Genomic DNA, 15,054 nt, shown 5'->3' with positions numbered 1-15,054 from the left:
TGAGCTTTTTCTGCCTATGCTGGAAAGTCCACCACAAATGTCCATCCTAAAACATTTCCCATTCCACTACCCTCTCCTCCACAGAGTAATCCTTGATTCTGCACCCCTCAACACCTCTCAAATCCCACAGCTTCTCCCTTTCTCTGAAAGTCTATGGCTTTCTCTACATACCTCCCTATGGTACCTAGGTCTATACCACTTAAACCTCATAACCTCATACCAGTATCTTAGCTCCTCAAAAAGATCATCAGACCTTGAGACCTATGTCTATATAGATTACATCCTTTTTACCCCCCGTTATGCCTATTTCGGTACCCTGCACAGAACAGGCACTAAACAAATAAAATATTTAGCAAATTTTAAGAGCACGATTTCCCATTTATTTGGCAAATGAAAACACAAAGTATATGATAGTATGCACATATACAAGCATCTGTGTATGATTAGGGGACATGCATGCATGTATGCACGTGTGTGTATGAGAAAATGCCAATATAAACAAATGAAATTCTTCAGCAGTTATCTCAGAATGATTCACAAGGAGGTCTTGAAGAATATCTTTCACTGATGTAAAATCTAGTAAAGAAACATGGTCAGGGCAGCCCGGGTGGCTCAGAGGTTTAGCGCTGCCTTCAGCCCAGGGCCTGATCCTGGGGACCCGGGATGGAGTCCCAGGTCGGGCTCCCTGCGTGGAGCCTGCTCCTCCCTCTGCCTGTGTCTCTCTCTGCCTCTCTCTCTCTCTCCCTCTCTCTGTCTCTGTGTCTCTCATGAATAAATAAATAAAATCTTCAAAAAAAAAAAAAAAAAAGAAACATGGTCAAAGGGAAAACCTATCTTTATGGCAGGCTGTAAAAAGGACCTTGGTTGATCATATTTTAATGAAATTCCTCTTGCAGGCATGTGGGCAAATACAAACATCACAAATAATTGAAGAGTATGGTTGTTCAACTAAAATAGCACTTCTCTCAGGAGTGAGCCGCTCTAAAGATAACTAATGTAATGTGCCTGAATATACCAATTCATTATTCAGCATTCTATAGAACTGGAAAATGATCTGAAAAAAACACCGTAAATCACTGCTTTAAAATTATAAAAGGGTGTATCTTTCTCAGATGAAATACACACCTATGAATTCTAAAGAGGATACAATTAAGATTTCACCAATGTAAATACATTACCTGGGGGGAAAAAACAAAACCAAAGGTATATAACAACAACTGTTAATACTGATTTTCAACCAGAAAGCAAGAGTAGATCCTGGAAACTACCACCAATAAGTCACCAATCCACAACAATACTCCAGACTAACAACTGGATAGTGAAAACAATGAAAAAAAAAACAAGTGAAATTATAGTGGTAATAATTTGAGTTCTCTAAGAACATACCATGCCTAGTGTTTTTAGCCTTCTCTTTTGATAGCATTACCAAGCTGGAAATCACAAATGCTCTACTTCACTTCAAATTAGTTGGCAGTTTTTCATAAAGTCACTATACAAAAATTTATAAAGAAATAGGCAGAAACCTGAGTTTTAGTTTGGGTTCTACTATTTATTAGCTATGTGAATAAAAGCAAGTCATTTAACCTCTATGAGCCTCAGATCCCTCAGCTTTAAAACAGAGATAATATCTATGCTATCTCCTTCCAAGAGTTGTCTTAAGGATTAAAAGGGTCAATATATTCACAGACAGTATTAAGTTGCCTTGGGCTATACATCCCTTTAAGAATCCAAAGAAAGTAGTATCTCCTTTGCCCCTCAAAAAAAGCACATTCACACAAAACTAAGTGTATAATTTCAGAGAACCCATGGATCCCTGAAGCCAGAGCTTCTGGTTCAACTTTGTACATTCAGAGCCTACCATGGTGCTGGAAAGCAGTAAACACTCAAAAACTGCTGAATGAAAAAAAAAATGGACTGGAAAATCTGACATAGTAATTTTAATCAAGCAATATAAACCAACCTATCTGCAATTTAAGCTGTACATTTTTTTTAGATGACTAGAAACATGTATCTAGGCAACATGTATCAAAAACTGCCTTAAAAAGGTTTACATCCTTTGATTCAATAATTCCATTTCCAAGAATTTATACTAATAAAAGACTCAGACACATTAAAATACGTATGTGCTAGGATAGCCAAACATGTTATTTCCAATAGGAAAAAAAAGCAAGGAAGGAAGGGAGGAAAAAAGGAAGGAAGGAAAATAATCAGAATATCTTATAATTAGGAAATGGGGAAAATTACAATATTCAGGTTCTACAATATTATATAAACACATTTTTTTAATTTTATAAACAATTTTTTTTTAATTAACAATATGAAGACAGGCTCATAAGATGTTTTAAAAAGAGTAAAAACTGGGCAGCCCCAGTGGCGCAGCGGTTTGGTGCTGCCTGCAGCCTGGGGTATGATCCTGGAGACCCGGGATCGAGTCCCACATCAGGCTCCCTGCATGGAGCCTGCTTCTCCCTCTGCCTGTGTCTCTGCCTCTCTCTCTGTGCTTATGAATAAATAAATAAAATCTTAAAAAAAAAAAAAGAAAAAAGAAAAAGAAAAAGAGTAAAAACTAATTTATAACTTATTATAAGAATAAGTACTAAACACTATATGTTACATAAATTTTTTGAAATCACATATCTAATAACATGAACCCAATTTTTAAAAACTCTAAATTATGTGGATGAATGTAAAGAAAGAAGGACGGAAGAAAATGTTAGTAGTAATCACAACCAGGTGACTTTTATTTTCTTTACATTTCTCTGTAGTTTCTAAATTTTTTACACTGATCCTACATCACCACATCAAAATCAGAAAAATATATATATACATATACATCCTTTTGGGGGAAAAAAGGTATCAATCTGGAAGTAGAACAATGTTATCAATGGCTTGGATAAGAATTTCTAAAAAGCCATGCTATTCAACTTTGTAGTTAGCACAAGGTTTAAGGAACTGCAAACATCAAGAATTCAAAATACCCAGACTGAAGATTCAATACCAGATTCAAATTATTTGATCCAGCTAAAACACTTTGGTTGAAACGAGGAGGACAAAATATGGCACAGAGTTCCCAGACTTCCAATTAAACAAGGCAGATTAACCACAAGTATGTGGTCTTTCCCCTCCTGAAACTCCATTAAAATGTCTCTAATAAAGTAATAAAAAGGATGTAGTACACAAGGACAAAAAGACAGTAAGAAAAGGTTTCAACATATTTTTAGAAAATTGAAAATGGAGAAAAGATGGCAAATGACCAACAAAGCAAAGGAAACCAAAACAGAAGGGGGTTGATGTCACAGAACATAAGAGATACTTGAGTCACTCAGGAAGGCATCACACACATCAAAAAGTAGGGGACAAATCTAGGGCTGAACACATCGGGGAACTGTGTAAAAAAAATACGTTTATGCGGGCAGTCCTGGTGGCACAGCGGTTTAGCGCTGCCTACAGCCCGGGGTGTGATCCTGGAGGCCCCAGACCAAGTCCCACATCGGGCTCCCTGCATGGAGCCTACTTCTCCCCCTGCCTGTGTCTCTGTCTCTGTCTCTGTCTCTCTCTCTCTGAATAAATAAATAAATAAATCTTAAAAAAAAAAGTTTATGGAAGGCTTGGATGTCCAAGTTCTTCTCTACCCTCCACAAAGCTAGATAAATAACCTCAATTCCCTCCTCCACTAGACCAGAGGCACCTTCTCCTATAGAACTCCACCATAGAAGCTGCAGAATTATGGGAAGCAGGGAGAGCTGAAAACAGGGAGAGGAGATAAACTTAAGCAAAAAATCTTTAGGCTAAATGAAAGGACCTGCCACTTCCCCAGCCCTTTCCCCACCTTTGGCAATCAGGCCTTTACCACCAGACAGGTATCTGGAGGAAAACATTACATAGTGGTTAAAAGCTCAAACTCTAGGACTGTGCTCCCTAGGTTCAAATCCTTACTGTCACCTTCCATTTGTCAACCCTTGGACAAGTTACTTAACCTATGGGCCCCAACTTCTCACCTGAAAAATAAGGATAATACACCTCATAATGTTGAGGATGAAAAATCATCAAGAATGAGAATCATTGAATTCGAAATATTTAAGACTCTAAGCAGCCCTTGGCATTTCTCTCTACCTGCAGTACTCTCAACTTACCACTTCACTCCAGAGAAGCAGAAGAAATACTTAAGAAATAATTTCATAAAAAAAAGAAATAATTTCATCCCTCTGTTAAGTTGGGATATTAGAGGAAAAGAAAATTCAAAAGAGGATCAACAGAATAAATGGGAGAAATGAATCCTTTAAGAGTTATCAGTTTTTCAACAATATTTTTCATTATACTGCAAGAATTCTCAAATGAAGGGAAATGGGAGTGGATAGTGACCTCCCCCGGTTAGGAACTACTATTCCAGATCATCTAAAAATCATAGTAAACCAGTTATCTAAAGAGCAGCTAGGCACAAACTGCCCAGATGCTACACAATTTATTAAGAGCTTATAATGTCTTAAAAGCTAAAGATGCAAGAGAGTAAGCAAGAATGCCACTATCCCTGCCCTAGAAGAATGAACTAAAGTACCCCGTGGTCTAGTGCAACAGCCTGAGGATAAATCAAATCCTAATTTAACATTTCATAATTGCTAATGACAAATTAAGTTGGAACTAGAGACCCACATTATGTGCTATTAGTATCCATATCAATGACCATTTTTAAAATGTAAACTATGTATCAGAAACTTTGATAAATGATCCACATAAATTACCTTATTTAAATCAAATAACAATCCTATCAAATAGATATTATTTCCCTCATTTCAGATGAGGAAAATGAGATCAAAGAGGTAGAATAATTTGCCCATAACTACACGGGAAGGCAGAGCTGGCAATGGGACACATCAAGTCTCTTGCTGTGCTTTTTTCCACAACAGTAAGGTTCCAAGAGGTACCCTCTAAAATCACAGGATAATGAATTCAGGCCTGGTTCAAAGATACTCCATTTAATTCTGTCCTTCTCTTTTTTATTTTCCCTAAATGTCCTCAATTTAGTATTTTGCCTAGTGGTAGTATATAACATTAGGGGGAAAAAAGTTGTATGTAAAATCTCAAGTAAGAGGCATCCTACATTAGACTATTACTAAGACTATTACTATAAAAAAATAAAATAAAAAATAAATTAAAAAATAAAATAATAAAATAACAAAAAAATAAAAAATAAAAAAATAAAAAAAAAACTATTACTAGTTTCGGTGATCCCTGGGTGGCTCAGTGGTTTGGCGCCTGCCTTTGGCCCAGGGCACAATCCTGGAGTCCCGGGATTGAGTTCCGCATCGGGCTCCCGGCATGGAGCGTGCTTCTCCCTCTGCCTGTGTCTCTGCCTCTCTCTCTCTCTCTCTCTCTCTCTCTCTGTGTCTATCATAAATAAATAAATAAATAAATAAATAAATAAATACATACATACATACATACATACTATTATTAGTTCCCTAAAAATATATTTAGTGACCTTCATTTCATGAAATACCAATCCATTTAGCCTGACAGAACCTACTAAATTTTTAAAAAGGTGTATGTGTATATCTATGTGCACATGTGTGTATGAATGTGTGTGTATATATTTTTTTCTAGTTTAAAAATATTTCCAAAATGTTGTTTTCTTATGCCTTCAGAAGAACCTTTAAAAATTAAATACATGAGAGATTAAAAGATTAATAATATAAATATTTCTATAATTCACACAGGGACAGAAGATTATAGTTTCCATGGCATTATCAGTATGCTGTGATATGCCTTGGGCAAATCACTTCATCTCTGGGCCTTACTAAGGGGAAGTCAAATGACACAATATCTAAGGTGCATCCAACCTTTAAAATTCTATGATAGTATAAATAACCAGGAAACCTCATAAAACATTTTTCAAAGCATGACCAACTATGCCTCTGAACAGGGCAAGCAAGGGACTATAGCAGAAAGAGAAATGTAATCAGCATTTACTTTTTCATCTGGACCACTTAATTTAGCAGCTCCCTTAGCAGCATATCTGCGTTGGAGGTATAGAGCTAACAAGACTCCGAAGAACCGCCAACTCTTGGGGAATAACACCTGGCCAGCTCTTGTTCTTTTCATCTAATGTTGCTCAGTCAGAAAGTAAAATAAACCCCACTTTTATAGTCTATGAAAACTCTTTCCCTCTATCTAAACAATCTTTCCATTTCAGCCTCAAGTAACTAATAAAAAAAAAGGTGAAGACAGCTGAATGATTACTCTTCTTTAGTAAACAGGGCAAGGATTTCAAAAAGTGATGAAATCTGTCCATAGTAGGACTCAGAGTTTTTGCCTATTCGCTCTCTCTGGTTCCTCTTTAGTAAACTAGAAATGTGTACCAAACATGAAAAAGGAGAAAGTTATGTGAATAAACATAGGACTGAGGTTCTCAAAGATCCCACACACTAGTCTAAGCTTTCCTCTTACTTGCAATTAAATATTTAGGTTACCTGATTAAATTAAAACACAAGCCTCAGGGCATGTTTATAATAATTTATAAAGTTACAGCCCAGGCCACTATGGTTTAAAGTCACAACTTAATTTTATAATTAAGCCTCAAAGAATATAGTGGTGAAGCAGAGCAGGGGAGAAGAATGCAAAAATATATACTGATTTTCCATAATTGTAACAAAAAATACTATAAAAACAAGAATAAAATTTAACCAAGCAAAATTAAGCATTATCTTTAATATATTATTTTAAAATATCTCAATTCAGGGTGTCTGGTTGGCTCAGTGGGTTATGTACATGTCTGCCTTTGGCTCAGGTCATGGTCCTGAGGTCTTAGGATCAAGTCTCATGTCCGGCTCTCAGCTCAGTAGAAAGTCTGCTTCTCCCTCTCCCTCAGGCCCTATCCCCGCTCATGCTCTCTCTCTGGATGGCATGTTCTGTCTCAAATAAATAAATAAAATCTTTAAAAATAAATAAATAAAATATCTCAATTCACATCCTCCTTTCAAAAGTACAAAAATACCAGAAGTCAGTTACTATTCATTTTACGCTTATAGACAATGAAGTCAAAATCAGAGTAAAGAACTTCAGTAAAATCAATACAGTAAAAGAAACAGGATTAAAATTCAAAGCTCCTGATTACAAGATCCAAGTTCTATTCAAAAATCAAGATGCCTAATCAAAGATCCTGTAAAAATTCAATTACTCAGGCTTCTGCTCACTGAGTTAAAAATGTCTATGCAGGAAATACACTCTCTGGCAAACTTTACAGAGGAAAATTAAAAGTTTAAACACAGTTACAGGGCCTGATAGAATACATACCAACATAATAAATTGATCAGGATTTTTTCCAATTTTAACAAGTCTTTGACTTAAAAAATTTTAAAACCACACTATCTTATAGGAATTGAGAGAGTAAATTAATGCACACTGATTAATACATTCCAAGCCAGTGGTACAAGTGTGGATCTGAGGCTTTACACAAAATGTTTAAGTATCTATCCATATACTATCTATCCACCTGCATCTCCAGAATTTATGAATCTATGAAGGTCTTCCCCAACCACATATATCCAATCATAGAAGGTTTACTAGAAATGACTTTTCAGAAAGAAATAGGTTAGGGGAAGTAGAGTTTTATTAACAATTATTTATTTTATTATTTCACAAATATTCAAAATAATTCTTCATTACTAACATACTTTTCTAAATACAATTCACTTAAGTTGTAGATTAAAACATTTTTTTTTTTTTTAATCTAGAGCCATGATTCTCTAGGACCAATCAGCAATGTCTGAAGATAGTTTTGGTTTTAACAACTGGAGGGTGCTACTGGCATCTACTGGGTGGAGGCCAAAAACTCTGCTAAAGGGATCCCTGGGTGGCACAGCAGTTTGGCACCTGCCTTTGGCCCAGGGCGCGATCCTGGAGACCCGGGATCGAATCCCACATCGGGCTCCCGGTGCATGGAGCCTGCTTCTCCCTCTGCCTGTGTCTCTGTGCCTCTCTCTCTCTCTGTGACTATCATAAATAAATAAAAATTAAAAAAAAAAAAAAACTCTGCTAAATATCCTACAATGTACAGCATGGCCTCCCACAAAGAAGAATCATATGGTCCCAATGTTGATAGTGCCAAGCTTGAGAAACCCTGATCTACAATCTAACTTGTATTATATGGACTATTAAGGTTTACTTACCTTTGAATTTAATATCCAGGCCACTAAATTCCAATTCAACTCCTTGAAGTGCTTCTCCCAGAGTTTCATGGTAATGACTGATACTTTTTTTTGACCCCACACAGAATGGAAGTGAAAAGTACTTATATGTTTCTTGGCGATTATGGTAGGGCCCAACAGTATTCATCCACAAGACAACTTCTTCTTTATCTTGATACTGAGACAGAAAAGCAAATCATAATATGTTTTTTTAAAAAACTTACTTCAAATTAAGGAAATATTTGTTATTTGTGCTAAACAATAGTGTATTGTCTGAGAAACTATAAAATAAAATACTGGAAATCTATTTTAATCCGATGATCAATGTCCACATCTTAAAAAAGACACTTGGTGATTTTTATGCTTATAGGCAATGAAGTCAAAATTAGAAATCAAGACCCTGAGATCAAGAGTCAGACACATAACAGGCACCCCAACACTTGGTGAATTTTAAAATTGTATCTTCTGATTGTGGTCTCAAACAGATCCACCTTTTCTTAAGCCTAATTTACCAAAGGTATTGTTTAAACAAAGTCCAATAGCACATCAAATAATGATGAACCCAGAACCAACATTATTCACCATGCTAATATGGAAATGGAAGGAGGAAAGAAAATCAATAGCTTATCTAGAACCTCATGGTAATCATTAGAAACTAAAAAATCTAGTGTTGCAGCAAGGGCAAATAAAAGTTCATCTCCTGTCTAATCTTTTCCATGGCCATTGGTCAAAGGACTAGACAGGAGAGAAATGACTAAACAAGAGAAAGCCATACTACGAAATCTTCACAGTCCATTCAAGCCACCATTCTATCTTCCCCCCCTTTTATTAGCCTGAAAGACATGCACTGTATACATATTTCTTTGAAAAAATAACTGGCTCTCCCCTTCAGTAAATACTGTATGTAGCTAAATCTGGAGTGTGGTCCAATGACTTTGGTTAGATGACTTCACCTTTCCAGCATGCCAAAGATTACTAAGATCTCAAGTTTAAAATTCCAATGATTCTATGAAAAGTAATTACCCAAATAATTTTAAAACTAGTAATCCTAATTAGCAACATAAATTGAAGAGACCACTGGATACAATTTAAGTCAACTACTAGTGCAGAAGTTAAATCACTGAACAATTATTTACGGAGTGCCTGCCATATGCCAATAATTATGTTTGTAACTGAGGATACAAACATGTTCCCTTCCCGATTGGAGCTCAGAGCCTAAAGGGAAAGATGGATACTGAACTAACAATTATATATAATAAAGTAAGGTGCTATGGAGCATATAACAAAGGAAGCTATCCAACTAACCAAAACTACCAAATTCCTACCTTCAGTCCTCCATCTAAAACTAATATACAAACATTTATCAAAATCCAACCTCTCTGGACAGCCCAGGTGGCTCAGTGGTTTAGTGCCGCCTTCCGCCCGGGGCGTGATCCCGAAGACACAGGATCGAGTCCCACGTCAGGCTTCCTGCATGGAGCCTACTTCTCCCTCTGCCTGTGTCTCTGCCTCTCTGTCTGTCTCTGTCTCTCTCTGTCTCTCAAGAATAAATAAAATCTTTAAAAAAAAAAAATCCAACCTCTCCAAAAACATTACTCATCCCACCCAAATCTAGCCTTTCATCTTTGTTTTTCTAATGGTACCACCATTCTCTCAGGAGACTCAAACCCCAAGTCCCTCTGTATTCCCAAAAACTTTGACTTGTCTACCTCTACCCAAAGCATCTACCTCTTCCAATTGATTCACACCACTGGCACCCTAAGAGCATTACCTCATCTTCAAATAAGATAAATGTCTCACTGCTCAAATAAGATATCACCCAGGTCATTAAGAAAATAACAATCTTACTTTTTGAATATATGAGACAAATACCAAGCACAACTTAGGTGTTAAGGATACACAGGTGACCCTTGAACAATGCAGGGTTAGGGTTACCAACCCCCCTGCAGTCAAAAATCAATATGTAACTTTTGACTCTCCAAAAACTTTACTAATAGCCTACTGTTGACCAGAAGCCTTATCGGCAACATAAACAATTGATTAACATATTTTGTATGTTATATATATTATATGCTATATTCTTACAATAAAGTAAGTTAGAGAAAATGTTAAGAAAATGTTAAGGAAAATACATTTTATCATACTGTACTGTACTTATGGGGAAAAAAATTCTGCTTGTAAGTGGACCTATGCAGTTCAAACTCATGTTGTTCAAGGGTCAATGCACAGATAATTAAAATGCTGTCTTTTCCCTTAAGAAGTTCACAATCCATAATGGAGCCAGACAAGTAAATGATTAATGATGAAAAAATAAGTGTTAAAATTAAGGTAATAAAGAGCCATTGTAGCAACAGTAAAGGAATGATTAGTTCTGCCTTGGCAGAGAAGAGTCAGAATGAATAACAATATAGGAAATCATAAGCTGTTTCAAGTGAATTCAGAAAAACAGTTGATAATCTTCATGTATGAAGGAATTAATCAAAGGTCTGAATATATCATACATCTCTATTCAGCTGACAGAAAGCTATATATGCCACCACTCTTCCATTCAATGTTCATGGTCACATAGCACTAATTAATCAAGGTACCCCTTTCTGCTAAATATAGAGATGGATATACCATAGGAATTCTCAAAGCAGTGAGCTAAACCAATCAAGTATCAACTGACAAACGTTGGTATTAGAAATGAAACCTGCCTGTTAGGCAGAAAACTCTCTGTACACAAAAAGTCATTAATAAATATGATGGGAAAACACCGGAAAATGCTGACATGTAAAGTTCATTAGGAACTTACTAAAAAAGAAAAAATTTGAGGTATGTGTACTGGCTAATATGTGCACTGATTGCAATAGTAGCCTTTGAGAGAAAAAAGGGGAGGTAACAAAATACATCCACTTAAGATGAGAATGCTGAACAAGAGGATCTATCAATGAGGACCTTGTCATTAATCGTGCTAAGTCTGCAGCAATGTTTAAATGTTACTTGTAAAAATAAGCACAAAAACACTTTCTATAAATTCCAATACTCATAATTACTTTAAAAATAGACAAAAACTTGAACATAAATACTTGTTAAAATAGGGCATTCATTTATTTCATACAAACAAACAAGGCTAAAATAACCGAAGGGTCACAGTTTACATTAAACTACACATTCTGAAGTCACTTATTTTAACCATTCATGAAACCTGAACAGAGCAATCGATTTGTGATGATACGATGGAAAGTGCAGTCACAAAACCTACACCATTCTGTAGCCCCAGAGTCCTGGAAAGAGGACTGAAATAATAATCAGAAATATGCATAGGTAATATATACACACCTTCATACATATAACTACACATACACATATGGAGGGTGTAATTAGGGTGAATATTAAGGTAAAAATGCTTCTTTTCTTTTACATCACTCCCTTATGCAAACCATGGTCAATATAATGAACCTAAAATGTTACTTTTCATTGCAGTTCTTGATTATCCCTTAGAGTAAGTGCTCCCAAGAGTTCTTTTTCAAGAGAGAAAATGTGTCTTAAAAATGTCTTGAAATTGGGGATCCCTGGGTGGCTCAGCAGGTTTGGCGTCTGCCTTTGGCCCAGGGCGTGATCCTGGAGTCCTGGGATCGAGTCCCGCATCAGGCTCCCGGCATGGGCCTGCTTCTCCCTCCTCCTGTGTCTCTGCCTCTCTCTCTATGTCTATCATAAATAAATAAATCTTAAAAAAAAAAAATGTCTTGAAATTAGGGCAGCCTTGGTGGCCCAGCGGTTTAGCGCCGCCTTCCACCCAGGGCGTAATCCTAGAGACCCAGGATTGAGTCCCACGTCAGGCATGGAGCCTGTTTCTCCCTCTGCCTGTGTCTCTGCCTCTCTCTCTCTCTCTCTGTGTCCCTCGTGAATAAATAAGATCTTTAAAAAAAATGTTTTGAAATTAGAAAATATCAAAAGAAAGACTTCACACAACTTTTTAAAGAGAAAAAAACCTTTCCTTTCCCTAAAGCTGCAGAGAAAGTCTCTGACCTCCACCAGTCTGCTGGAAGAGGGCAACAGGTAAGGCTCCTCTCTCTACCTGTGGCTAAAAAGCTATACATCACGTTCAAAACATTCCATGAAGTCCTAGCAAGCTCTTTTTAAATCCTTTCCTTGGAGGGACAGCTGGGTGACTCAGTGGTTGAGCATCTGGTCTTTGGCTCAGGGCGTGGTCCCGGGGTCCTGGGATCAAGTCCCATATCAGGCTCCCTGCATGGAGCAGGGTTCTCCCTCTGCCTAAGTTTCTGCTTCTGTGTGTCTCTCATAAATATATAAATAAATAAAAACTTTATAAAATAAATAAATAAACCCTTTCCTTGGAAAAACTCTTGAGTTGGCCAATGACACTGAGAAAGACGAAGTTTTATAACCTACCTGTAGAGTATAACCAGAAGAAGGGGAGGAAAAAAGTAAAGGAAGCACATCAGTGGATCAGGGGATCCCTGAGCATGGCTGTAGCTCCTTCCATGAAGTTTTTCTGCAAAGTAGCCAAATGAAAGGAGGTAAAGACCTCACCATTCTACTCATTTTCCAGTTCTCAGAAGAGTTTCACTGTTACCCTGAATTTCTGGGCTGTCCACTCCAGTCAAAATGGCCTTATAGTACCTTCCCTTCCTTTCCTTTTCCACCTTGTTTCTCATAGCATCCCTCAAATCTATAATGCCCTCCTCACCACTTAGCTAATCCTTTAAAGCTACTCAAATCCTCCTTTCTCAAACCCTCCAGTCCTCAGGCAAAGCCATAACAGACCAACCCCTAACATGATCTCACCATCTTTTCCAACAGTATTATTAGCTAACAATAAGCACACACTACGTGCTAGGCATAGTTCTATGGACTTTGCATGAATATTTAATCCTTTCAAAATTTTATTAGATAGGTCTTATTATTTCCCCATTTTACACATTAAAATAAACAAACTAAAGAACAGAGATGTTAAATAACTTGTCCAAGATCATACAACTAATTAGTATCAAGCTTACAAACTCAGGACTAAACTTTTGCTAATGGCTAGTTGGCTTCATTAAAGAGCAAAAATTGAATGAAAATATGAAAAAAGGACAGTTGTACAAAGCAACTGACAACAGTACTGGATACCGAACAACTTTTCCATCTGAACCTTTAATCTACCCTAAAGAAAAATCCTTCCTAAGAAGCTGCTTGTGTTCTAATTTCTAAAAGCATGACCTTTATTCTCAGGATGTCACCAATGTTAGGCCTCTCTTACTTAAATACTGTTTATGTGCTGAGAAAAGGGAGACACAGAAATTTCCCTCCTTGATAGAGATCATGAATTGCTTTTTCTCAGGAAGAATACTTCAGGAGATAGTGTTACTGTTGTACTCATGTAAAATCTGAATAAAGAAATGAGAATTTATATTCACAGGCAAAGGACCAAGGGCTCAGAATAAGCATCCAAATGCTACCACCTTCATGTGATGAGGTAAAAGACACATGTTTGTTTTAAAATACATATCTGAGAGAGTAAAATCTAGTCCTGAAAGTGTTTCAGAAATCATTTCAATCTTTTATTTAAAACAACACAATTTTAATACAAATTACAAAATAAAGAAGTATATTTTTGGATAGTCTATTGAGATAACCATGCTCTCTTTCCCCCTCTCTCCCTCTCTCAAAATAGCCTTGTACCTAAATAAACTTTTGGTCTACCATAGAGTACAGCTGAAAATAGGACAACGAATTATAGCATTTCCTAAAACTGATCTATATTAAAGTACTCACAAATTCACCTGTAGTAAACAGTTTATTCTCTTTATAAATCTTCAAGTAAGTTTTAAGAGTTCCTATACTCCCAACAGAGACAAAGACAAAAGCTGCTATTTGCCAAAGGAAAGCAAACAAACTATTCCTGAAATCACTCAATGGTATAACTGTCTATAGTAGAGACTGAGTGCAGGCTACTCCAGGCACAGATCAGGTCCTTCTGACATTACCTAGTAGAGGTACAATGGGCCACAAAGAAATGGGATTTAGCCTAATTAGGGCCCTAAATCACAATAGGCATCCCAAAGACTCTGTATCTTAAGTGAACAATGGTCTGGATTTGTTTACTGTGCTTTAAGCAATAGGGTTTCACGCTTCTAACACTGCATATTCTTGTCCCTAGTAGCTCCCTAATTACTCAAGTCACTCAACAAGCACTGATTAAATACCACTGTGCTAAGCACCGAACATAGGCATGTAAGAGACAAAAAAAATTGACTTTGTGATCCTGAGGAAACAGAACCCATAAAACTTCAAGGCTACAGTACAAACCAGAAAATGCGTTAAGATTCTGGTGCCCTTCATTATTGGTTTTTGGTGCTGACATCTTTACATAGTATTACTATGGAAACTATACCTACAAGACAGTAGGGGAAAAAAAGGACTAGAGAGTCACTAGGCCTCTTCAGGCTATTAGGAAAATGAATGTGTTGGATTAAATGATCTCAAGTCTTCCCAGTTCTAAAATTCTGATTCTCAATTTGAAATCTTTCTAACAGAGTCCTTTGGAATCTTGGGAGACATGGCAATCTAACTATAGATGTTTCCAAGTTCTCTGAGTTTCAGAAAACCAAATAAGCATAAACCACACCTTCTATACCTTTCACTCACCCTAAAAAAGTCATTTTTATGACTCTTAATCACATATTAAGGTCTTGTCTTTTCATGAAAGTGTTCATTATTTTTTTATTCCAAACGGTACATCCTCCAATCTATGTATGATTTAACTTTAGAAAAGTGGAAGGATACATCTTTATATATGCTAGATGTGTATATACTCCAGAAGTCAACAGCATGTTTCCTTCTCATTATCCTTATGAAAATATTAAAAGTTCTGCATAAATAA

At 36.5% G+C, this 15,054-nt stretch overlaps 1 protein-coding gene across 2 annotated transcripts in view; it reads right to left on the bottom strand.

Moving 5' to 3' along the window:
- TM9SF3 (transmembrane 9 superfamily member 3) overlaps window positions 1–15,054 on the bottom strand; it is a 68,317-nt gene that overhangs the window by 49,890 nt on the left and 3,373 nt on the right. The window contains exons 1-2 of one of the 2 annotated variants that reach the window (XM_077878168.1): window positions 12,579–12,687; window positions 8,166–8,361 (exon numbers count right to left, since the gene is read on the bottom strand). In XM_077878168.1, the coding sequence (XP_077734294.1) occupies window positions 8,166–8,331 (166 nt within the window). In that variant the 5' untranslated portion in view covers window positions 8,332–8,361; window positions 12,579–12,687. Of the gene's footprint in view, window positions 1–8,165; window positions 8,362–12,578; window positions 12,688–15,054 lie in introns of those variants that run through there. The other variant, XM_077878167.1, reaches the window with a different exon arrangement.

The sequence above is a fragment of the Canis aureus genome, chromosome 29 (assembly GCF_053574225.1).
Source record: "Canis aureus isolate CA01 chromosome 29, VMU_Caureus_v.1.0, whole genome shotgun sequence".
Classification (NCBI taxonomy): domain Eukaryota; kingdom Metazoa; phylum Chordata; class Mammalia; order Carnivora; family Canidae; genus Canis; species Canis aureus.
Note: the sequence above shows the minus strand (reverse complement) of the source record. Positions and strands in the feature narration are given on the sequence as shown.